Source organism: Cornus florida, unplaced genomic scaffold, assembly GCF_030987335.1.
Source record: "Cornus florida cultivar Cherokee Brave unplaced genomic scaffold, ASM3098733v1 CherokeeBrave_3.0.0_Hap2_Chr01, whole genome shotgun sequence".
NCBI lineage: Eukaryota > Viridiplantae > Streptophyta > Magnoliopsida > Cornales > Cornaceae > Cornus > Cornus florida.
This window is the reverse complement of record NW_026775571.1, coordinates 77,396,867-77,424,271: the sequence shown is the minus strand read 5'-3', so window position 1 is coordinate 77,424,271 and position 27,405 is coordinate 77,396,867. Positions and strand designations below refer to the sequence as shown.

At 35.9% G+C, this 27,405-nt stretch overlaps 1 protein-coding gene and 1 pseudogene across 1 annotated transcript; both read left to right on the top strand.

Annotated features, from left to right (window-relative positions):
* Positions 1-11,077: 11,077 nt before the first annotated feature.
* On the top strand, positions 11,078-12,735 carry LOC132302531 (endochitinase PR4-like). The gene is made up of 2 exons (XM_059799461.1): positions 11,078-11,526; positions 12,113-12,735. Exons 1-2 carry the CDS (start codon positions 11,097-11,099, stop codon positions 12,466-12,468), a joined length of 786 nt encoding a protein of 261 aa, XP_059655444.1. The 5' UTR covers positions 11,078-11,096; the 3' UTR covers positions 12,469-12,735.
* A 1,041-nt stretch (positions 12,736-13,776) lies between these two features.
* Positions 13,777-27,405, top strand: part of LOC132275418 (uncharacterized) — a 66,135-nt pseudogene continuing 52,506 nt past the window's right edge.

Below are 27,405 nucleotides of genomic sequence, written 5' to 3'. Positions count from 1 at the left end.
TAGCACATAATCATGCAGTTTAACTTCCCCACGAGGACCTAAGTGGGCCTTTACCCGTCGTCCTAAGGTTTTCGAACCATCGCTCTGATACCATTCTGTAACGACCCAAATCCTTACGGATTCGGATCATTAAACGGGTCCTTACCCGACCCAGAATCGTCCAAGGGTAATACGATCCTTTCGCGTTAAATTAAATTATCAAGGTTCAAAAAGGGCAAGATGGTAATTTGCTACAATTCACGTAGTTTGGGACTCAAAGGGTATAATAGTCATTTATTTGTATCACATAATAAATAACATAAGGTTCGGTACAATATAGTCTTTCTGTAACGACCCAAATCCTCACAGATCCGGATCATTAAACGGGTCCTTACCCGACCCAGAATCGTCCAAGGGTAATACTGTCCTTTCATATTAATTTCCATTATCAAGGTTCAAAAAGGGCAAGATGGTAATTTGCTACAATTTAAGTAGTTTGGGACTCAAAGGGTACAATAGTCATTTATTTGTATCACATAATAAATAAAATAAGGTCCGGGACAATATAGTCTTTTCGGTGGTCAAAATATAATTAATGCATTTTATTGGGTCATAAAATAATTATTCGCAACATTAATTTGGTGTTAGAGAGTAATTAAGAAAGCTAAATAATAAAAATTATACGTGGAATAGGAACCGGTTGACGTGTAGAAATTCACACCTCAACTGGTTTGGGTCATGAACAGTGGAAAACCCCCTGCCAAGATACCGGTCGACGTGTGGAAAGCTACACGTCGACTGGTTTGGAACGTGCACAGAGAAAAGCTTACTGCCAGGATACCGGTCGACGTGTGGGAAGCTACACGTCCACTGGTTCACGTAACTCGGTCGACGTATAGGATTTTACGTCGATTGGTTTGGGTCATCTTCACACACTGTCCAAAGAAAATCATGATACAATAACACTTGATGATCAACCACCCACGCCACTACACTCACGTACATGCTTAAATACATTTCAACATCAACAATAACAACAACCATGTTGTTAACATAATTTGCCCCACGTTACTAAAATACACTAAAAGATTTAGTGTTGATAACACTTAATTACATTACCTCACTGGCAATATACATGATAAATCCAAATATTTTACATGTTGCAAAAATAATACATTTTAAATCAACATCTTTACAAAATAAGTTCAAGCTCTACAAAAATACATCCAAAATTATCCCTAAGTGCTCTCAAGTATGAGGTGAATTATTATCCGCCAATTCCTTTCCATGACCTGAAAAATGATAAGTATAGTGGGGTGAGGAAAAGCTTAGCAGGTGGCAATTAAGACATGTCTCTTGTGTCCCCGTAAATCCAAACAATGAATAGGACAATGGGAAGCGGAATCATATCATGTCGGGAAAATAAAACATCATATCCAATCTCAACATAAACAATACGGTGCAATGTAATGCAATGCATGCCGATGTCACTCCCCGTTTTCAACATTCAAATCCATCACTTTTCAAATCGTTAATGTAACCCCCTTTGGTACCCCTTCAGCACCGAGAGAAGGATTGGCTACTATCCCTGACCGTTGGTACCTCCAAAGCGTCATTATGGGGCCAGATAGCTCAACCACGCTAGGGTAGTCTCCCTAGTTCTCTCTAGGTTACATTAACCTACTGGCCCTTTGGTGACTTCGCGGCGACCTGGTTTTCATAAAACCATTTCATCAAAACACTTTCCCAAAATTCCCCTTTTTCGTATCAAAATAATTCTTCCCTTTTTCATGCCCGATGTCAATGCATGAATGTATCAATATCATGTCTATGCCCATCATTCTACAGTTACTCAAAATTTAATTGGCAAAGCATAATTCATAAGAATTTTTAATGAATTACAACATGTTTCCATACAATAAAATCTAGCATGTTAACAACATAATAGACATAGGAACTCAACATATAAGCATACTTTTCATACAACCTATTTAATACACATCCTCTTATGTTCACATATCTCAATCAAGTCATTTTAAACTAAAATCGACACAATTAAGCATTCTAAGACACAATTCAAGTAGATTAACTCACTAAAGCACAAGACTTCATGGATTAAGGACCCCTACCTCTTAATTGTGCAAAACCCTCAAAGTGGGTCAAGAATTTCAAAATTCCTAGGGAGGCTCAAAGCTGGAATCGCTGGTACATACACGTAGAGCTCGCCGTGTTCTCCGTTTTGTCGCAAACGACACTCAAAATTTCCAAATATTGAAGGAGTAATCTTGATTCAAAGTTTGTTACAAAACAAAATGAAATAAAGAAGAAAAGAGAGGAAGAAGAGAGAGCCATAGGAGAGTGAGAGATAAGAGACCCAATAAGAAATGTGGTCTCTAGCCTACAAATGTGATAGTGGTGGGTCCCACCATTATCCTTTCTTTTCCCTTTTTCTTTTATCTTATAATCCACACTACATATATACATGCAATGCACCACTATAGGAATGCTACATAATTCACATAAAATAAAAAGTATGAAATGCAATTAAACCCAACTAAACTCCCGTACGCAAAACGTGAAAAGACGAAAATGCCCTTGCGGCGACAAAATTCCAAAAAAATGAAAAATGAAAAATGCCAAAAATTGGAAACATCACAGAAGCTGGAAGGTCCAACCCACCAAATCCTGAAACTCCCAACCCATATACCACTCCAAATATGCTTATCTTTCGTGAACCCAAGTTCAAGGAAGTCTATGAAACTCGATTCCTCCCCAAGATTGTTGAAAAAGGAATTTTTTTTGATAATACTGAAAATGAACCATTGATTCAACATACTTTCTCACTGTTTAATGCAATAGGCTTAGGTGAATTTGTATCACTCAAAGTCCCTTACTACCCTAAGCTTGTAAGGTTGTTTTACACTTATCTAGAGAAAAGTCTAGGGCAAAACACTTATGATTCCTTCGTCGTAGGCACTCACATTCACCTTACCATGGCCAGCATTCAGTGCATTCTCAAAATTCCTCTCAGCGATATCACCTATTTCACATCCTATAACTGGTACTGTGGGGAAGAATTTGATCCTCTCCAAGCAGTTCAACAAATGAGCCATTTCCCCACTGAAAACACTGACAAAATCATAGCAAGTCAGTTAACCGTCCAAGCATGCCTCATTTATCATATCATCATCCTTCCAAAATCAGGCGGACGCTCGGATGTGTCGTTCATGGAAGCTTTTCTCATATGGTGTGTCCTAAACGGAAAGAAATTTGATCTTGCCTTCATAATCTATCACCACATGCAAGATTGCAATAAAAAGGAGAAAATACACCTATTCTATGCCATGCCTCTTACCCTAATCTTCAGAAAATACAAGGTGCGAATAGAAAGGGAGGATAAAAAGGAGCTTACTAAACTCTACAAAATAGACAGAGACTTGCTGAATCGGATGGGGCTCAAAAAATTTGAAGACCACATTTGGTATGACCCTAAGTTTGGAGATCTGACAAATGAGGGCCAAGATATTATCATGACAGAGCACCAAGCTGAAGGTGCTAAAGTGGGTGGAAATGCAGAAAGAGAAGAAGAACAAGAAGAGGAAGAAGGAGGAGAAGAGGAAGAAGAGGAAGATCAACAGGAATCTATAAATATCCCTCCTTCCAAAGAAAGGTCTCTCTGAGAGCTTCTCCTTGAGAGTATTTCACTTTTAAAGGAGCAAATTGCCATTGAGAAGGAAAATAAGGACCACATTCTCGCCTTGCGCGAACGAGTTGAAGTGGTAGCAACTGAAGTCGATGTTATCAAGCACGACCTCGCTGATCTTCGAGCTACGGGACTTCCTCACTTTTGATGCCCTTCCACCCCCTACCTTTTTGATGCATGACAAATGGGGAGAATGATGTTGATGTAGGTTGTGAATGAGAATGAAATGTAGGATGTTAATTGTTGTGATTGAAAATGTAGTTGAGATGTTGTGAATGGGGTAGTAAAATGAAGTAGATGTATTGACCATGTTATCTTTTGAATGTACTTTGAATTCATGAATCGAATGGAACTACATGAATTGCATGTTTTCAAATACATTGTCTTAACTTTTAATATATATATGCATACATGCCTTAAATATGTTTTGCTTTTAATTTTTAGATGAATGCACAAAAAAAGGGGGAGATTTGTAAATCTCTTATATGTATATCCTCACTTTTAAAACTATGCACATTGATAGGGGGAGAACTGTTCATACTCTTTATTCACATTTGACGAACACATCAATGAATTGTCATCATCAAAAAGGGGGAGATTATTGACCTTGAATATAAGGATTTTGATGATTATAATTCATTAATGATGTTCTATGTGTACTAATGTTTACCTTGAGCAAAATTACAGATCAAAAGTATTCATCAAGACAAGTCATTACATATTAAAGCTCAAAGGAAAAAGCATCACCAAGATATGAAAAAGATTCAAGAGAAGTTATCAAGATCTCATTAATGGGGTTAGCTAGGATGGTGAGCATCTTAGGAAACTTTGTTAAAGTTTGTATGAACACTTTGAAGCTCACACTCTCATAATCATGCATATAAACTCATTCATAAGTCTAAGGAACATAGGTCCAAGTTCAATATATTATCAAAACATGTTCCTGAAAATAAAGTTCCATTTTGGTCGACCGAAATGAAAGGATAATCTTAACCTGTCGACCGATTCTATCAAAAAGCTTGGATCGAAGTTTCTAAGTAATATCGGTCTACCGAAACTCAGGACCATTATATTTCGGTCTACCGAACCTACCAAATTAAATAACAACACTTGAGTTTCAGATGACCAAAACTAAAGAAGCAAATGAAATAGCAGAGCCGATTTACACAGAATGGTTTTAAATAATGGAGAAAGTAGTTTCGGTTGACTGAAACAAAGGGAGTTTTTCATCAATCTACCGAACCAAGGTTGACGGCCAACCTCAAACCAATTCGGTCGACCAAACCTCAAGGTTGTTTTATTTCGGACGGCCGAACCTACGACAATTCAAATTTGAACGGCCATTTTTCCTCAAAGTGCGTGTCCAACAGGTGGAATACATATCAGATAGTTCTGAAAGTCTATATAATGACTGATAGTCTTCATAAAAAAGTGTTGCACTCATTGAAAAATACATTCTTGCAATCATAAAGCCTTTCATCATCATATACACACTTCATATCATAAAAGAGTATTGAGCTTCAATTTATTCATATATATTCTAGAGTGAGCTGAATCTTGTACTTTAGATCTAAGAGAGATCACTTTGTACTTCATTAATCTTGTTCAAATCTTGTAAGGGCTGGTGTGGCCCAAGAAAGTCTAAGAGAAGGTGTTTCTCTTAGCACTTAGAAGCAAGGAAGAGCTTCTTGTAAAAGATTTGCTCTCCACCCGCAAGGAGAAGTCATAGTGAATTGGGAAGTCTCAAGAGGGGTCTTGAGCAGAGGAGTAGGATTTTCTGAACCTCGCTAAAATCGCTGAATATATGTTTGCAATCTCTATCTCTATCTCTTACATTTATTGGTTCATATTTTATTTGATAAATATTGTCCTTTGAAGTTTAAAATTTAGATTACTTTCTTCAATATTTATCAAGGAAGTTAAGTTTTGTTCTAGTTATTTAATTAAAACCGAAAATTGACCTTAGTTTGCTTAGACTCTATTCACCCCCCCCCCCTAGAGTCTATATCTGGGCAACAAATACAATGATTTTTAATCAAATTTCTCAAATATGGACTAGTGTACAAAATATGAACTTAAGAAATTCAAGTCTAAAAATCTCCTAATCAAAGCAAATTAATTTTCATTGTATAGATTACAATCCAAGAATCTATTTTTATCAAATCATCTTGTGTCCCAATTTGCATTCAAAGATAGATCATAAATTCAACTAAAAAAATTTTCACATAAATTATTATGAAAAATATGATCAATGTCTCAAAACATTAACCAAACCCTAACCCTAAAAAGTGAACCAATGGGTACAAAGTTTTTCAATTAACACAATCGATGATCACTAATCACCCTAGGACTTAGGTTGAAGGTTTTGTATCCAATGTCCTTTTGCAAACTAGTTCCAATGACTCAATTGGTACATAATTGACCAAATCGTCTTTCTTGATCCATACAGTCTTCACTCTCACTTTCTGAAATTTTTTTTTTTAGATTTTAGTTCTTTCCTAGGAAAATTTATAGCTTTAGAATTTTTAGGTGAACCAAAATTCTTTTTCTTTTTAGAATGCATCATTTTCTTAGCATGAACATCATGAGAATGAAAGTTAGAAAAGTCATTCTTTTTCCTATGAAAACATGAATGATGGCTGTGTCCATTCTCACCACCAAAAGTGCAATGCAACACATTAGGCACATGACATATCATAATGCAATGAATTAACCAAACTAGGATCAGGCACAGTATAATCTACAGATTTCACAAAAACTGTTTTACCTTAATTATTATATGAGCCTCTAACAAAACCTAACCCAATTTTATTATTCACATTCTTACCAATGTTGATCATCTTATTCAGTTTGACTTGATCAGTAGTAAAGCCTATTAGTTTATCATGTGTCTTTTTCAATTCAAGCTCACTATATTCAATTCTCAAAGTAGGATATTCTTTCAAATCGTTAGCATTTCTTACCTTTTCTTCAAAAGTGCTGAATTTTTCATTGAGATCAGATATGATAGAATTACTTTCAAAACTCCTTCCGTTTCCTTCATCAATCTGTTTTCTTAGATCATCATTCTGTTCTTTTGTTTGTATAAGCTCATTTGCTAACTTGTTGACAGCCAATTTGACTTCAATAGTTTCTTCGAACATCTTCTTCAATTTTTCTTCATCCTTCTCATCCTCTTGAACCTGTTCATCATGAACTTCATTGATTTCATCATCTGAAATGTCAAAATCAGACAAAGAAACAACATTAGGACCTTTTTCAAGAAAAGCTACATAAGAAAAATCATTGCAATCTTCATGAGGAGATTCATTATCACTATAAGTATAATTTTCAAAAACAGAAACTTTCATTGTTTTCCCTCTATTCCTATCATTTTTATCTTTTTTAGGATTAGGATAAATATTTACCGAGTGACTTTTGCCACCACAATTCCAGCATGTGAATTCAGTTTCTTTTGACTCTTCTACTTTCTTTTAATTTATTCTCAATTTTTACCCCTTGTCAAAATTTCTAGGATTGGCCCCATTGCCATTCCTTCTCTTCTATTATCTTTGCAAAAACTGATTAAATCACCTAGTTATAAAAGCCACATCTTCATTAGAATTTTCATCAACAGAATTATCAACCTAAGTTGATTTTAAAGCAAGATTCTTTTCTTTTTGATTTAGATCAAAATTTTGTATCTCAAAATTGTTCAATGAATGTACAACTTCATCTACTTTCATCCACTTTGGAACTAGACAAATCCTAGTGTTCAGTGATAGTTTCTACCCTTATCTGAAATCTTTTAGGTAAAGACCTTAAGATCTTCTGACAAATTTTCTTATCAATAACTTTTTTGCCTAAGTGACGAAGTTCAGAAATAATTTCAAGAAGACTTGAATAAAAATCAAAAAATGATTCATCTTCTTTCATCACAATATTCCCCAACTTGTGAGAAAACATTTGGATTTTGGATAGCTTCACTTTTGAAGTTCCTTCATGAGTAACCTGCAAAATATCCCAAGTATCTTTAGCAGTTTTACAATCAGAAATTCTAGCATATTTAGATGGAACAACAAAATTTATAATCGTATATAAAGCTTTTCCATTAGCATTATTACGCACAGATTCAATTGCAGTGAAGTTAAAAACATCTTTTAAAACTTGAACAGCCTTACTATTGACAATATTTTCCTAGTAGGAGGTGTATAGTCTGTCTCAACAATAGCCTACCTCTTGAATTTTGCAAATAAGCTCTCATTTTTTATTTTCAAAAATTATAATTGTTTCCTTCAAATTAATAAAGGACCACTTTGATTAGATCCACCCTCTTTCAACGCATAAGACATGATGAATTTTTTTTTTTGAAAAACAATCAAAAACTTTCCATTAAGATCAATTCAATGTATAGAGATTGGCTCTGATACCAAAAGTGAGTTTATGCAGCATAAGGTATATGTGAAAAATTTAAATTTTTAAGGAAAATATTAAAAACTGTATCTTTCTATTTTAATTAGCTTTACTTAATTTAGCAATTAATAAATTAATCACATGCAAGATAAAGTAAAGTAAAGCAAATAGAGTTTGAGAGATGATATCAGGATTTTAGTAAGAAAACCCCAATTGGTAGAATAGACCAATTGTTGTGGGAAAAACCTCGTGAACTATGCAGTCCAAAGTAAACCAATCCACTATGTTTGAAACAAAGAACAATGGACTTTAACTTAGGCTTACACCCTATCGTTCTACCAAATACCAATCGCTGATAATCATTTGGCTTTGCGACGTCCCGTCCAACATCTCTTGACTTCAGGCTTACTCTTGATCTCTTTAGAAGGATTGCTGGTAGATCAAACAATACTCCTTGAATGCTTTGACCCTTTCTAAGTGTGATCGCTTCACCCTTTTTCTTTAAGATCTGAATTTGATGTAGAAGAAGTAGATCCGCTTTCTCTGATCGTTGTAGATGCAATATTTAATGAACTTTAAACACAATAAGGAATTGAACAACACCCTAAAATCACTCTTGTGTTTATGTGTGTGTTCTAGAAACAAAGACAGAAAAATCAGATTTGATTTTCTGCAAAATATTTATCAGATAGGCTTTTTAAGAATCAGAGATGTAATGCAAAAGTTGTATCAACCTAGCTAAATGTAAATCAAGGTTTATATAGAATTTTTAAAGACTAGATATGCACAGGAAAAGGTAAATTTTGTGCATAGGACTTTTAGAAAGAATTCTATATCAAATAGGAAGTATAATCAGATTAGGAAACAAGGTTACCTAAAATTGCTGAAGACCTGGAGCTGGTTCAGTGAAAGTTGAACCGATTCAAGATAGCCAGTTAAAAATCGAAGAATCCTTTTGATTCTTGAACTGGTTCAAGATGGTCAGTCTTAAACTTAAAGGCCTGACACTTGGAAATTTTTTTGATTTGGTAAGTTTGAAAAATATACCCAGAATGAAGTGTATGTCCTAACCTTCTAACTCAACATTCCTACAGTGTTATTCATACCTTTTTCGTAGATCATAGTTTATTAACTTGAACAAGTTTCTAATTCCGTAACCGATCTCGATTTTGAATTTTAAACTTAAAATTACAACTCGATCGGACTTGTTTTGACACCGAAATCAGCCAATTACAAAAATTATATCTCATGTGAGTGATGTACATGTGTGTGTATTTCTTGCCAATAAAAATCTCTAGTGATCAAAATTATATAAACCTCGCTAGTCGAACAAAGATTAGAAATTATAGTGTAATTTTCTAAAGCAATCTTAAAACATAGATTACCAAGGACTTGATCTTTCAAAGTCTCAATCTTAGGAGTTCAAATTCATATAGGAGCAATGGAATAGTCAGTTTCCTGTTAAGAAAAATAAAATTCTATTTATATATAGAATATTTTAATAATTAACTTTTAAGATTTATTATATTTTCATATGCCTTGGAAGCTGAAAACTTTGGATATATATTGATTTGGTCTCGAACAAATTAGAAAATGGTGCTCGTTTGCCGGGGCGGAGCCACCTGTGGGCTACAGCCCAGGTCTAAAAAAAAAATAATAAATAAATAAATTACTACTACTATTTCCTATCAGCTATAACCCAGCCCAAGTTACCCTATCCATGATAAATGGCCCAACCCACTAGCCCAGCAAACCAAAGCTGATCAACCTAACTATTCTGCACTGAGGCATACTGCATACACGAATACACGAACTGATACAAGGGTTTGAAAATCCCATGAATCACCCACTTGAGTGAGCCCTTACAAGACCTGAACAAGAACCTTTAGAATTGGACCAGAAGATGATGATGAAGACTTGAAGAGTCAGACTAGAATGGAAAAATCCGAAAATCATCTTGTAAGTGGTCAAATTTAGATTGTAGATACATCTATATATATATATATATATATATATATATATATAGATTTGCATACTTTAATCTAGGGTTTTAGTTACTTAAAATTGGGAATTTTTTTTTTTGGTAATTCAAAACTTAGGCTTTTATACTTGAGATAGTTTGGGTCTCGAGTGTTATGTTATGTGTAGACTATACGTAGTTATATCTTTGGAATTTGAAAATTCATTTGTGTAGTTCGAATGCTCTGTTGGTTGTCAAGGATGAATCTGTTGGTTTATCACGTATGTATAGTATTAAATAGGGTTCTTAGCTCCATTTTATTTTCATCTCCAATTGAGGGCAGAGCATACCCTCTTGTTTCTTCCATTTCTGACCCAGTTCTTCCCACTGAGAAGGAAGAACCCATTTCCCAAATTTTCTTATCTTTAGCCCTTCCTACCTTGAAATCCTAGCTCCGCCCCTGCTCTCGTTTAGTAGCCAAAATTAAGTAAGCTCTTCCATCTGCCAAACCAATCTTATGTAGAGCTTACAAGTCTATCGATCACCAAGCATTTTTTTCTTTCTTTGGAGTAAATTACATGTCATAAAAATAATTTTCTTGTAGGCAATGCAGTGTATGTAGAGTGTACTAAGATTGTTTTATTCAATTATAAAGATTTGATTAGACCCCCTAAGTACCTTCATATAATAGAACTACTCCTATTCGTCAACCATGCATGCACCGGTCCACTAGGAATGAGAAAAGACCATGAATATATATATATATATATATATATATATATATATATATATATATATCTCACACACACACTCGCACACCACTTGGAAATTTATATATATCAGGACAATGGACATTATTTTCACGCTCCTTAATGAACAATGGACACACCAACTTAATTACATATAAAATGAAATAAATAAATCATGTTAATGCCTCCTATTGACAAGTCAGTCTAGAAAATTGAGTGCTAGCTTTCACATGCGTGCATTATAAATACCCCCTCAGTCAACCTTATCATTACACCACACATTTCTCTTCTAACAACAGTACTTGCTTTCAACATGGCTACTGCTTTCAATTTAGAAAAGTCCATACTCATCAGAGTCATTCTGGCCGGTATCCTCGCCGGATCTCTGCCGGAATCTGTGGTGGGTGACTGCTCTTCATGTCATCTCGATTATCAGTGTTGTAGTTATCAGGGGGAGTGTGACACTGGCAATGCGTTTTGCGGCTTTGGTTGCCAAGCTGGTCCTTGCTATACGAATGATATCGTGGTTGCTGATGTTGTGACGGAAGACTTCTTTAATGGCATCGTCAACCAAACCGGTACAGGAGATTGTCCCGGAAAGTGCTTGTACACCAGAGAAGCATTTCTTGAAGCTGCCAATTTTTATCCTGAATTTGGCACCACTGGTCCGGATAATGCAGCTCCTATATTTTCTTTGCATGAGATTGCAGCTTTCTTTGCACATGCAACATATGAAACTGATCGTAAGATTTCATTCCCTCTCTCTCTTTAAATTTAAATTTATAGGTGAATATATAATATATATACATATATGTAACACAAGAAACTTTACGTAAGATTTCACACATGCTCTACATGTATCACAAGACAATTAATCTTCTTGTGTATTAAATTTAGAGTACTACTTCAAGAGAGTTCCATCATGACCATGAGCTATTCATATTAAATTATTAATTTGAAGTTTTACAGATCCCAAAAACTAATTTCAATCCGTATATATATGTTATTAGTGCACACATTTCTGTGTGTAAGTACACATCAAGAAGTTTTGGACTTTTATGAGTTTATAACACACATTTACATCTACAAATACCTTGCATATCATAAAGTAATCAAAAGGTTGTAGTACATTTTGGTACAAGTGACCCCAATTATCGAAAAAAATTAATAAAACTAAAAATAAAAATAAAAAAACATTTTGGTACAAGTGCTGTCATGGAATGATAGAAATATGTCCTTGTGCGCACGGCACACAAAAGTAAAATGAGGTTGTTAATTAGAGAGCTTTGTTATAAATATTACAATCAATAAAGTCTTTTGTTTGTGCAGATTTTTGCAATATCTTTGAGGTACCGGTTAGCAACTCTATGGACTACTGCAACACAAACTATATTCAACAGTATCCATTGGCATCCAAGAAGGGTTACTATGATGGGCTAATGAACCCTAAAGTTGCTTCAAACGTATCTGTCACATTCAAGACTGCCTTAGGTTATTGGATGACGAAGGTACACACACCCAATGTCATCGAACTAGGGTTCGGGGAAACAATCAAAATCATCCGTCCGCAAGACTGTACTGGTCATAGCGACCATCCCACTGCCGCCGTCATTGCTCTTGATGCGTATTTCAAGGAGTACTGCAAACAATTTGGTGTCGACCCTGACTATGATCTCGATTGCTAAGTCACATATTAAAGTTCTTCTAGCAGTATCTATCTATCTATATATATATATAGATCTATATGGAAAATAAAGAGTAGTCTGAACTTAATTTGTTTAGGTTCTTATTGATACTTTCCGGTATCTTGGACCTACTAATATAGTGTTGACTACTTTGTATTAATATTTGATCTATAAGGGATCAAAATAAATAATTTGAATCAATTAAAACGTGGTGGTGTTTGGTTCATCCTTTACCTTTGGCAATAAATGTTTTGCATTTTTACATTATTCAATGTTCATAAAAGATATCTTTGGAGATGAAAATTAGAATTAAAACATAACAGTTAAAACTTAAGAGCTTTGATTCCGAACAAAGCTTCTGGGCTTGTTTTGTTAGACGTACGACTTTTTGTACTAGCTAATTAATTGGGAGTACTAATTATATTAACAGAAACTATATGAAAAAAGACTACCAAGATATATGCTACTTCCTTGCAAATAGCCAAACAATGGACCTAATCAGCCGATTCAGCCCAAATAACATTTTTCATCTGTAAAAAATAGTGACTATTTTTTTTTTTTTTTTTTTTTTTTTTTTTTTTTTAAAGTATCTATCATTGTGCACTTAGGGAGACTTAAACCCTCTACTTTCATACTGAAAGGAGAAAAGAATACCATTAAGCTATAACAAGGCTCGATTTTCTGGCTTTCTTTACTCTATTATTTGGTTGGATTATTGAATGATTGAGTTGTGGCATAAGTTTTAACTGAACCTAAGATTTAAATTATTTAATCAGTGACCAAATAAGAGCAATTTAGTCAGTTATATGAATTCTCATTTTTTTTTTTTTTTAATTATTATAAGTCATCTCATTTTCATTGCATGATTTCATTCCATATTAATTTTGAGTACCTTCTTTGCCTCCTACTCTTTATACAAATTAATATTCCTCTTTCTATGGATTCATCTATAGATCTCCTGTGCATATATCCATATGTACTATCTAAATTTACTTTCTCTAATATTATCACTAAAAAGTACCACATCTACTTTCTCTATCACATTTTGGTTTGTAATACTTATCTTTTTCCTAGTCACTCCTATAATCCACCTTTAAGATTTTTATTTCCGTTACATAAATACTTTATACTTTCTTTTTTAATAATTATTTTATAAAATTTTCGTTTTAGATTATATGGTATTCAGCTTATCACAAAAAACACCAGTCGCTCGCCACTATTTTGCCCAGCAGGCTATGCCAATTCTACTAATTATAAGGGATGGGACTAGTCCGACTAACTCGATTCCCGCCCAAAAATTTTACAAATATGGGTAAGGTACTTGAGACTATGAGATGGGACTGGTTAAAAATTAGAGTCTAAATTTATTTTGGACGGGATTTGGACAAAGGTTTTAGTAGCCCAAGGAACCCGAAAAACCCAAAGAACCCAAAATATAAGAATAATTTATAACTTTTACATTTAAAATTATATTATTTATAGTATCATCAATAACGGATTAATCATATGGGATCATATTATTGCTTTAAGATACATACTACGCATATATTTGTTGATTTTTTTTTTTACACCTTTGGACAGTTTAGACAGAAGAATATAACATTTTATTTTCTTTTAATGTTTATTTGTTAATACAATATTAAAATTTGGGATGACTCAAAAAATCCATGAAACTCATGTGATATGGTGTGGGCTGAAATGTGATGGGGTTTTCAGAATTTTGACTTAGCGTGAGCTAAGGTGTTAGAACCATGGTTGTTAAAATCGCGATTCCAACTCGTAGAATCGTGCGATTTTACGATCCAAATACCCAAATCGATCCGAATCGCAGGAAAATCGTGGCTTTGGCAGAATCGTGAGTTGAATCGCCGGAATTGTACGTAAAACCATGGAATCGTACGATTTTATACGATTCCAACGATTCTGAATTATCCACGATTACGGCCTTGTTTTGGGTTTAAGAGTTGTGAAGAAACCCTAAATCGATTACCACAGTGCAACAATTCCATCTCTTTCGCGTCCTCTAGCACAACTCTGAGAAGAGAAAAGATGCCGAGGACAAAAAGAATGCTAGGGTTTTGGTGAAGAAGAAGCAGAGGAGGAGGAGAGAGGGAACAAGAGGCTAAGAGAGCTTACTTGAAAAAGACAATAGGAGCTGCCGCTGCCGTTGCCGCTGTGGAATTGCAACAGGGGAATTTTGGTCTCTTCAGTTCGTCTGCGCCGGCTGGGGAATTTCACTCTCTACAGATGGGCAAGTTGAGACTTGCCTAAAAAAGATTGGTCTTGGGCCTTGTACTTCTCTTGGGCTCTATTTGTTCTGTTATACAGCTGGGCCAAACGGGCTTTGCAAACTTTAAGTTTTTGAAGCCTAATGTAATATTTACATTTATATAAAATTTGTCTTACATTCCAAAAACTAAATAAATTAAATTTTAAAAGAATTTGTTAATAATTTTATATGAAATTATTCTTTTATATATATATATATATATATATATATATATATATATTTATATTTGTGTGTTTGGCTTATTTTTTATTTATTTTGAAAATAATTTTTGTTGAAAAAGTTAGTTTGAATTGTATTTTTATTAATTTGGTAGAATCTTACGATTTACGATCCGATTCTACGATTCCAATTCTACGGAATCCAAAACGATTCTACTTAGAATCCCGATTTTAACAACCTTGGTTAGAACCTTAAGTTTAGTGTGGGTTAACTCTTTACCCCGCCCAATCCCACCCCTACTAATTATATCACCATCTATCTCCCCCATACTTTTGTATTAATGATCATCAATACGTACTAATACTTAAAAGCCAACATGCCTCATCTAAATTAACACATGAAAAAAAAAACCAAGTTGACCTTTTTACGAAAATTTAGGTAAATATAGAATTTCTTCTTACAAACCCTAATTTTTAGAAGTAAAGTTTTTCTTGAAAGGTGGGGTTACTTTTTAACTTCAAACTTCTTCGCTTCCCAACTTCCATAACCGTTTATGGGACAGGATCCACTTAGCCTGCCGAAACAACCGACCTGCCTATTCAAACCTTTTTTTTTTTTTTTTTTTGGCCCTTTTTCATTTATTTTATTCTCTTCTTTTACATTCTCTAAATCATTGTTGAAATTAATGAAAATCCATCCTAACTAATATCAAAATCATTGAGGAAATTAATGAAAATCCATACTAACTAATATCAAGGGAAGTTTTTGGCAGAGGAGAATTATTCAATCAGCTGATTGCGTTGCTCAAGGATCATACAGATTATTGTGAGTTTCGTCCTCTTTGATCTTTTAGAAACTTTGGATTTGAATATAACGTATATACATGTTGTATAAACAGGGCAACATTTGTGTTGCTGGGATATGTGTAATTAGATTTTGTTATATCATGTTGGTGTAAAGTGTAAACAACACGAATATAAAGGCCTTTATTATTGTTTTTAATTCTTGAAAAAGATTACTTATTATCAATTTTAATCGCCATTTCTGTTTTCAAGAATTGATTTTGTTTATTTTTTTTTCTCTTTTTGATGAAGTTGTTAATGATGTAAACAACTTAACAGATCGATTAATAAACATCAATTGAGTGGCTTCCATGACGACAGCAACAATGGTGACACTGATAATAGCAGTGATTATGATGATGATAGTGTTGCTAAAATATATGCTTCATATGATATTTAAGATATAACAAACCTTATACTAATATGTCATGAGTTAATTAAAATATGCTAAGAAATCATTAATTAAATATGCAACTCTATATTTAATTAAATATGCAAAATAAAGCAATAAAATAATAATAATAAATAAAAAACCTGGACCGAGCCTAGTATTGGATACTATGTCCTTAAGACAGATTCGCCCCGCTATAGTGCTAACGGACTTAGTGACGTCTATCTCCTAGGATACAACGGACTACATCCACTAGTAGCAGCACTACAAACTTGTGGATACGGCAAACCTCTTCCGTGTAATACTCTCTCTGACTCAAAAATGCATCTATACTATATAAATACTGAATTTGGTGCAATCTGAACCAAATGGTTCGGATTAATCTTAATATGGCTCGATAAAATTGGATTGGGGTCTAAGTGGTTCGGACCACTTAACCTATGGTTTGAACCCACTTGGGTTGGGTTCAAGTCTAGAGAAGGAGATAGAAGAAAATGAAAAATGAACAACTTGCAAATGATCCAAAGGGAGGTATTTATAGAAACAAAAATGCCTTTTCAGATTGGGTGCATCTCTTCATCATTGAACACAACCATTGCAATAGGTTGCAATGGTTCACATGGTGTCTATTCACCACTAGACACATCCATTCTAATAGGTTGCAATGGTTCACATGGTGTTTGTTCACCAATAGACACATCCATTCCAATAGGTTGCAATGTGCCTTTTCAAGTGGGTGCAACCATGGGTTATGATGGTTTGGAAATAGGTGTAACCCTTTGAAAAAACTAAAAAGTGGTTTTTTAATTTAAAAGGTATAACCCTTTAGAAAAAACTAAAATATGATTTTTTAATTTAAAAGGTGTAACCTTTTAGAAAAACTAAAAAGTAAATTTTTTTTTTTTTTTTTTTTTTTCAAAAAACCAACCACCCAAAAAACCCACCCATTTGTGAAACCCATTTAAATAAGCCCAGCCTAAAATTAGGCCCAATCCAAAATTCCCAAAAAGAATAATCTGGACTTGAAAATTAGGCCCAAGCTCAAGCCCAAATCCTAAACTCAGCTTATTTAAATTTCAATTTGTTTCAACATTTTTTTCGTGTGGGACAAACACTTCACACATTTTGCATACCCATTTAAGCTTATCAAAACACCACACTTTGGAGCTAATTTCTCATTCATCCGGAAACGGATTTGAGAAAGTAAATATACCACGTTCATCTCCTTACGGAGAGAAATGCGTTCGTTTAGAGATCCGCAAAAAATTATTAGCGGAATCTATTCCAAATCTCATCCAAAGTTTATATTTTTTAATGCCCCCGTTTCCAACAGATAGTGATTAGTGCAGATGCATTGGATAGAAATGGTGTATTTGATCCTTGTTCAGATGCAAAGATTCAGAGATGGGATGGGTTTAGCTTTGGTCTTGCATTTTCTTCAAGAGAATCATTCTTTTTCAATCAGACTTAGTTATCACCTTGTGATCAACGGCTCTCTTAATCTGGTAGTAAAGCTCAACTCGCCGTCTATAAGCCAAAGGTTGATGAGACTACTCTCCTCACCATCGATAGCAGCACCTTCGATCCGGTATGCTATTTAATTTAATTTAATTTAATTTTTTTTTAAAATTTTGTCTTAGTTTGTGCCCAATGTGGTTATAGAATTTTTTTTCTAGAGATATAGTATTTTAACAAGATTATACTCTTTAAACCATGCCCCAATTTATTATTATTATGTTAGTATTTCCCCCTATCTCGGCACACCAGAAAGAGGTGGCAGCTACATTCTCATGATGGTTGGAGGCTGTGAGTGCCCATTCTCACTCTGATCTAGTTATGGTCTGATTGACTTTCTGTAACGACCCGAACCTGTGAATCCGGACTACTAACCGGGTCCTTTCCTGAACCCGAGGTCACTTAAGTCAAATATATCCGTATTTAGTGTCCATTCATCATTTCTAGTCTTAAATAAGCTTTAAGAAGTTTCTAGATAACATCTTTACATGCGTTAAACTACTATTAAAACAAGTTTGCAGTTCTTGAAGCAAAATCAAAGTTTTACAAAGGTTGAAAATATACAACTTTACAAAAGGAGCTTGGTTCCTAATTACATGAAAAGGCGTGATAAACAAAAGTTCTAATTCCTTCTTAAAGCTGTGGTGGATTGTCATCCGCCACTCCTTTTCCCGAGCCTGAAAAGAATGTTAAATAATGGGGTGAGCTAAAAGCTCAGTAGGAAGTGACAAAGGTACACCTCTTGAAACCCCGTGAATCCACATAACGAATAGAAATACAGGAATTAGAATCATACCATGCCAAGGAGAAAATAACCATAATATTAATATCAACAACCCAAGTCAAAAATGAATATACCGTGAGATGGGTTGCAATGTGTGATACCTCTCGATCCTAGAGTCATAGGTGATCAAGTCCGAGCACAGTTCCGAGGAATACTAAACAATTAAGTATATAAACAAACATAGAATACAAGAAGAATTTAAAGAATAATGATTAAATAAGCTGACAGAATCTAAATAATACATCCTCAAAATATTAATTAAATAATCCACTAAATCCAAAACCTCCAATAATTATCATAACTCGGGAATCCATCTAGTGGACCCCTAATAATTTACCAACTGTAATTAAATAACTGAACTAAAAGAGAATCCAAAACAAAAATATGAAGAAAAGCCCTACGTAGTCGGAAGAGTGAGTGACTGTCTCTACTCAGCACGAACAAGCTCTAACACTGGAACTGTCAAACACTAGAAAAATAATAGTTGGTCAAGCCCACGAACAAGTTCCACTTTATTACAATCCAAATAGAGACCCGATATGTAGATACATCATAGACAACTCAACAATAGCTAAGTAGTCCATATATATATATAAATACACACTATATATAGGACGCTCGCTAGACCATAAGTCTGTTTTAACCTGAATAGAAGGTAATATGCAAATCGCACATAAAGTGGGTATGTATACCTAAACCTACCAGGGTACCCAGATGTTTACTATGTCCAGTTATCCATCCTAGGCAAAATATGCACCCTAACCATGATCCTGGACTAAAGCTCATACCATGGTACCATAATCATATTTATATAAATCCATCCAAAACCAAGGTATGTCATTCAACTGTTCATTGACCTGACACAAATATAAGTAGGACTAAAGTTTTATAGTTAATCCGTTCCCTTATTCCAGAATAAGTAAGGCTTAGCGTTTTGAGCTAATTCGTCCATAATATGCCACTGTCCCATACCGGTGCATTTCATCCACAAGATCTAATAATTAACGATATAATTATGTAATGCAATAATCAATTACATCCAGAGATAAACATAATAACAATCAGAAAATTAACTGAATTTATTATTGCTAATACATAATAAACATTATATAATATCCATGAAATTTCTTAGAACAATTTCAATAATGAATTAATCATTAAATCAACATGTAAATTTAACTGTAATTTCATATTGATTACTTCCATATCATAAAGGTATAGATTTTAGCGTTTTGGGATTTTAACAATGTTCAGTGTAGCCATTAAAAACCCCCAATACAGTCTAAGTCACTTTAGAAGACCCCAGATACCCAAAACAGTAGCCAAAACCCATTCCCGTAAGGTTTCCAGCAAGGGAGCCGGATCCCCCCCAATGCGAGCCGGCTCTCACCCTCATAGAGCCGGCTCTCTCAAACAGAGAGCGGCTCTCAGACTAAGGGAGCCGGCTCCCTTCTCCATGGAGCTGGCTCTCTCTTCTGAGAGCCGTACTAAATCCTTTTGGGAGCCGGCTCTCACCCCTTGGGAGCTGGTTTTTAACCTATTTTGCATTATCTTCCTCATCTCTGATGAGTTCTAATCCCTCTGCTCTCCATTGTTGATGGTTCTAAGAGTCTGAACTATGCCCCGCACTATTCTAAATAATTTTATACAGTTGATATGCATCATAAACATAGATTAAAACAAACTTGCATATAACAAATTTCAGATTAATCATGAACACATAAAATACACATAAGAATAGTTTAAAAATCAATTTAATCATGCAAACATGGTCAATTTAATGTCTGATTAGTCCTGGAATTAACCTAGGCATGCACAGAACATAAGTCTAAGGGAAAGAGTAAGAGAAAGAACTTGTCTTTGAGATTTCGGATTAAAATCTCAACGTCGTCTTCCTAAAACTTTTGGCAACTTATGATTGCCGTCAAACCTCCTACTACTCTGGTTCTAACCTACAAGCAAACCCCGTTCCTTTTTCCCTTGGTTCAGCCTTGAGCTTCGACTGAGTTCTCCCTTCTCTCCTCACGGTTTTCTCTCTTAATTCTCTGCTACCACTCTCCTCTACAAGGTGGCGTGAATAGGGTTTTATGAACCCTAAGGCAAACAACACTATGTATATATATATAGGTGTGGAGGGAAAAATCCCCCTCCAATAAAAGTCATCCACGTAGCCACAATAGAAGTTTTATTTAAATCTCTTGATGGGCAACAAAAGCCCAACCCTATTTAAGCCCGAATAAAGACACCAACAGGCCAAGGTCACTGATGTTGAACTTCTGGCCCATTAACAAAGTCATTCGGACCAAGATACATTCGGCCCAAATTCATTTAAAGAAGGAAACAGTCCTGCTGATCGAAGGATTCATCATAAAAGGAAAGCTTTATGCAAGGAAAGTTTGGCATGGAAAGAATTATAAAAATGAAAGAACTCTATTTGCAAATAATGTTATATATGGAATGAATTGAAGGACAAGCAAGGCGAGTCCTTCCATAATTCTGCCACCTTTTTGTATATAAATAGAGGCCTAGACCTCCAATAAAGATCATTGAGCAATATACACTTTTCTCTAAGTATTCTTATTGCTTATTTTGAGTGAGTTATATTATTTCTTTTAATTTCTTTTATTGAGAGAAATTTTGCACCTACACTTTGGTGCCGTCTGTGGGAATCATATAGAAATATACTCCCACTATTGTTTCAAATAGTTTATGTTACTACGATCTGGAATGTCAACCAGAGGATCTGCAACAACGGCCGACCAACAGATAGAATTAATGCAAAAGATGCGAGAAGAGTTCTTACCCCAATTCGAAACACTTCGTCAAGCGAACGAAGTCAGCACGGCCCAGATTGCTTTGCTCCAACAGAAAAATGATACTCTTCAGGCAACTATGGCTCAGGTAACACCACAGCCACCACCAGGTGACACAACAGCACCTCCCTTCAACCGCAACATTCCTCCGGTCAACGATCCTCAAGCCAATGATGGTCGGACTAACAAGGTTCAGCCTAATGACGTTCAGCAAGAGCAGAGGATGAGAACCGAAGCGGTTGCTTCAGGCAATCATCCTCATCGCATGTAGGATGAACAAGCCAAGTCTGTAAGCTTACGGTATGGACTAATGGCATTCTGAATGGCGCTGGTGTCCAGGACGCCTTTGATGAGAAAAGGCTCTTGAGGATCTAGACGCCAGCCAAGATGGCCAGGGAACATAAGAACTCTTTAGTGAAAACTCTGTTTACCGATGATATATACCTTGTTGACAGGCCTAAGAAGTTCACCATGCCTTCTTTGACTCAGTTTGATGGTACAGGGGATCTTTCTCGTCACCTCGACCACTATTCACAGAAGATGGCTCTGGATAATCATAATGATACATTCATGTGTAAGGTTTTCCCAACTAGCCTAACGGGGGCCGCATCAGAATGGTTCAAGAATAGGCTACACAAGTCCATCCCGAACTATGAAATTTTGTATGCTATGTTCCTAGCACAATACTGTGGAAACAAGAAGCTGAAGAAAACCATCTCTAGCCTCTTCACCATAAGACAGAAGAGAGGGGAAACACTTCAAGATTACTTATCTAGATTTAACATGGAGGCCTCGGAAATAGCAGATTGTCATCCTAAGACTACTATTGAGACATTCAAGATCAGTATGATTCAGGGTACCAAATTCCATACCTTCCTAGTCAAATATTCCCCTCCAGACATGTAGACTCTCAATACTATGGCACAAATCTACATTTGACTTGAGGAGAATATAGCCCACTGAGCATAGCATGCCACCCTCGTCACAATGTACAATAAGCCTTGGGAGAAAGTTTCAAGTTCAAAAGGTCAAAAAAGCTAGCATGCCTCAGCACCGATCGCTCAGGTACCTGGAAAGAGGCAAAAGACAGAGGAAAGGTTCACACCTCTTCGTATCACCTTAGCTCAGCTATTCCAAGAAAACAAGGTGAGATTCGCAGCACCTCAGCCAATGAGGCAACCCTTAGGGCAAAGGGACAAGAGCAAGCACTGCCCCTACCATAGGGATTACGGGCACACAACCAATGATTGCAGATCCCTTAGGTGGCAAGTGGAAAACATGATAACCAGAGGTGAGTTGGTGGACTACCTCACACCAAAAGAGTATGTGAAGCCTCGGGAGGTCAACCCTCAGAAAGTGGAGGGCAATCAAGTAAAAGCCATTCATGCAATACATGGGAGATCAGAGGACGACCAAGAGTCAAAAGATGTGTACCGGTCCAGACTCAGGGCAGCCTACAAGCTAAGGAAGTTATCCTTAGTAAACACTATCGCTTCAGGCAGTATCAGTATTGGGTTCGGTGATGGAGATTTATCCAGAGTTTATCTTCCCTATGAGGATCCGCTAGTTAGAAGTCTTCTGGTGGCAAATTGTATGATCAAAAGAGTTTTGGTGGACCCTCGTAGCAACGCCAATATTATCACAAAGGCAGTCTTCGAGCAACCGGAGATCCCTTCATCATCAGTACGGCCCACCTCTAATCCTTTGATGGGGTTCGATGGCACAAAGGTGGACCCTCTTGGGGTAATTGATTTATCTGTCACTGCAGCGAAAAGGACATTGAAGGAAAACTTTGTTCTAACATAAATCCATCATTCTTACAATCTCATTATGGGAAGAGGTTAGATCCACCAAATGAATGGGGTTCCGTCTACCCTTGATCAGGTGATGTGATGCTTGTCTCCGGATGGTAAGGAGGTTATTAATCCTTGGGGAGATCAAGTCACCACCAAAGAATGCTACATGCTGACACTGAATGAAGCAAAGAAGATGATCAAGCAGTCCCAGCCAGTTGCGACCCCCGAAAGTATTTCCAAATAGCAATTATGGAGCCCTCTGCCCAAGTACTTGAAAGCAGAGGATGAAGCTAAAACTACAAAGCCTACCAATAAATCCCTCGAGGCTGTCGAAGTTATCATCGGCGATCCCTAGAAAGTCACTTATATGGGCTCTTCCCCCACAATCGAAGAGAAAGAAGCATTAGTTGATGTCATTCGATGGAACGTAGATGCATTTGCCTGGGATCATTTGGATATGGTAGGAATCAGCCCGTCAATCTCATATTATAGCCTGAAGGTGGATCCGGTGTTTAAACTAGTTAAGCAAAGACACAGAAGGTTCGCTCCTGAGCGTAATCGAATCATTGCTGAAGAAGTAAGCAAACTGCTTCAAGCAGGCTTCATCCAAGAAGTGCACTATCCACAATAGCTCTTGAACGTGGTGGTAGTTCGAAAGAAGAATGGAAAATAGAGAGTGTGCATAGACTTTACCAATCTCAACAAGGGTTGCCTTAAAGATAGCTTTCCACTACCCAAGATAGATCAGATGGTCGACACTACCACTGGCTATGAGAGACTCACATTCCTCAATCCATATTCCGGGTATAACTAGATCCCTATGAATCCAGAGGATGAAGAGAAAACCATCTTTATAACAGAGAAAGACACTTATTGTTACAAAGTTATGCCCTTCAGACTCAAGAATGCTGGGGCAATTTACCAACGACATGCTAACAAGATCTTCGACGAGATGCTGGGTAGGACGGTTGAAGCCAACATCGATGATATGGTGGTCAAAAGTGTAAAGAAAGAGGATCATCCCAAGCACCTCCAGGAAGTCTTTGACATTTTGAGAAGGTATAACATGAAGTTGAATCCTTCCAAGTATTCCTTTGCAGTCTCTTTAAGGCAGTTCCTCAGCCATATTGTCAAAAAGAGAGGAATAGAAGTAAGCCCTGCTCAGGCTCAGGCTCAGGCTCTTATACAAAATCAGGAACCAAAAACTTGCAGGGAAGTACAAGTTCTGACTGGTCAAATAACGGCTCTCAGCCGTTTCATATCTCGGTTATCAGATAAGTGTAAACCATTCTTTGATGCAATAAGATCCAAGAACAAAGACATACGGGGACCTCAGCAGCAAACTGCTCTCAATCAATTGAAGAGTTATATGGCTGAGCCTCCAATTCTGTCCGCTCCAAAGCCTAGTGAAACTCTCATCATGTACTTAGTAATCTCCGGCATAGCCACAAGTGCCGTACTGATCAGAGAAGAAGGAAAGAATCAGTACCCACTCTTTTACACAAGTAAGACGATGACAGATGCTGAGACGAGGTACAGTAAAGCAAAGAAGATTATATTAGCATTGGTGTATGCAAATAGGAAGATTCAGCACTATTTTGAGTCTTATATCGTTGTAGTCTTATCCAATTACCCTATACGAGTTATTTTTTCCAAGCCAGACTTATCCGAAAGAATAACTAAGTGGGCAATCGAACTCAGTTCCTTTCATATATCTTATGAGCCAAAGGTGTCACACAAAGGCCAGGCATTGGCCGATTTCATCCTTGCGTATAAAGATAAGCCCGAAGAGCCAGACCCTTCCTGTGATACCCCCAGATTTCCAGATGCGGGTTGGCCAGGCCCACGCCCGATTACCCAAGGATATCAAACCAATTAGTAATAAACGAACATAGAATACAATTAAGAAAACAAGAATAAATAAAACTGCTAAAATGAAACTAGAATAATAATCCAAAGCTGAAAACCTCAGAATAAAATTTTATAAATAATGAATTAATCTGATACATCCAATTTCTCCAATTCTAATACATCTCGGGAATCCATCTCTAATGGACCCCTAATAATAATCCAACTAAAAAGAAAGCTACTTAAAGAACAACCAGAGTAAACCATAGAGAAAAGTCCTACATCATCGGAAGAGTGAGTAGTAGTCTCTGCTCAGCACGATTAAGTCTAAGTCTGGATCTGATGAGTACCTGAAAAATAGAGGTGGGTCAGGCCCACGAACAAGTTCTAACCTACTACAATCCAAGCAGAGACTCGATACGCATATACATTCTATGCAACTCAACAATAGCTAATAGTCCATACGTATGTATATTCACACTACAGGACTCTCACTTGACTATGGAGAGGGTCTCAACCTGAATTGAAGGCAACATATGAAAACGCACCCATAGGTGGGCATGAGTACCTAGACCTAACAGGGTATACCTCAACCTCTCATATCTAGCTACACTGCATATTCGCACCCTAACCAATAAGTCTGAGACTTAAGCTCATCTCGTGGTACCATAAAAATATATTTAAAATCCATTCATATCCATCTATAGGAAATCTAATAAATCGTTCAGCTTATTCAACTACATAGACTTATATAAGAGATCCAATAAGTCGTTCAGCTTATTCAACAACACAGACTTAAATATAAGGAGAATTATGTTTTTATAACTCGTACACTTATTCCAAAATAGGTAGGATTGAGTATTTTGAATCAGTCTATCCCTAGTATGCCACCGTCCCATACCGATGCATACAATCCAAATATCCATATCATTACAGAACAATGATTAAAGTTTCAACAATTTAAATCCAAGATCTAAACCATGTAATTGCAAGAAATGGCTTAATAGTTCAACAACCAGCATCCAGAGCATGCATAGATCAGTTTTAATAAATCAACAACTCTATCATGCATTTAAATAAGTTTTATAATCATGTTATAGTCTAAACAATTGCTAAATTAATTTAAGCAATTTAATTCTTTCCATGATTCTCCAATAAAATTAAAATACGGAGAACAGGTATAATCCATTCTGTAATCCACTATGAGCATAATAATAACATTATCAGAATTAACATGCTCACTTTAAACTATTCCAAGATATTCAGTAAGTTTATAAAACATAATACTGTATATTTAGCAACTAGATTCCCATTAAGCATAACTGAGCAACTAAGTTCCAGTAATTGATCATTCATGTCATACATATAAATATCAATTTAAATCCAAGATAGCATAACAGAATATACAGATTCATATGCTTACTATTATACCAAACCAACACTAACTAAAACAAGTCGTTAAATTCTATACGTCAGTTAATCCGTAGCTAGCAGTGATTAAAGTTTAAGTATGATTATTCCTACCACTGTTCCATGACTAGTATGGTGTAACCATCCACTATAAACTGCAAATTAAATCATAGGCAATTAAACCTCTACATCTCCAAAAACGGTAACCATATTTGCATGTAACAATTTATGCATTGTTTTACTTTAAACACCAGTGTTTTAATCCACGTTAACTAACCCTTGGAAACTTTAATATGGCCTTAGAACATACTGAAAACCCCAATTATACCTTCTAACAGGATCTGAAATCTCCAAAATCCAACCCTCGCAGCCCAAACGGTCGTCGAAACATTAAAAACTGGAAAAACCTTGTTGGAGCCGCCTCCAAACAAAATGGAGCCAGCTCCAACTCACTTGGAGCTGCCTCCAAATAACTTCGAGCTGGCTCCAAAATATTTTAGAGCCGCCTCCTTCCTCCTCTCCTTCGTTCTGCTTGCTTCCTTCAACTGTGTCTTCTCCGGCGACGTCCAGTTCATCCATCCTAAATTATTAAGGCTACTACTAGTTTAAGTTATGTCTCAGTATGATCTAGAAATAGTTTAATGCCTTAGACATTCATCGTCAACAATCGAAACAAGAATTATGCAACGAGAGGTTAAAATGAGCAGTTTATAATTCGAGAACACACACTGTTTTAAATAATTCAATCATATGAACCAGAGTAATATTAAGGCTTTTCAAAGTGTAAGAATAGGTTTAAAGTGTGGTATAGGTTCTACACATTCAACAATAATAAATAACAGTATAAGTAGATTGGAAAGAAAGCTAAGAAACTAACAATGAAAGGAAAGAATAAACCTCCACAGCGCGAACTGAAGCCGAAGGAAGAAGCTAGTCTAGCCTCATGTCGCTCATAATTTCTTCATCTTTGGGTAGCCATACCCCCCGTGCAATTGCCTGGGCCGCAGAAGGGTCTGTAACAATGGAATCTCCAGAGTGAAGAATTGACTTGTCAGCTTTGGAAAAAATGGGCCTCCAAGATTCTCCAGC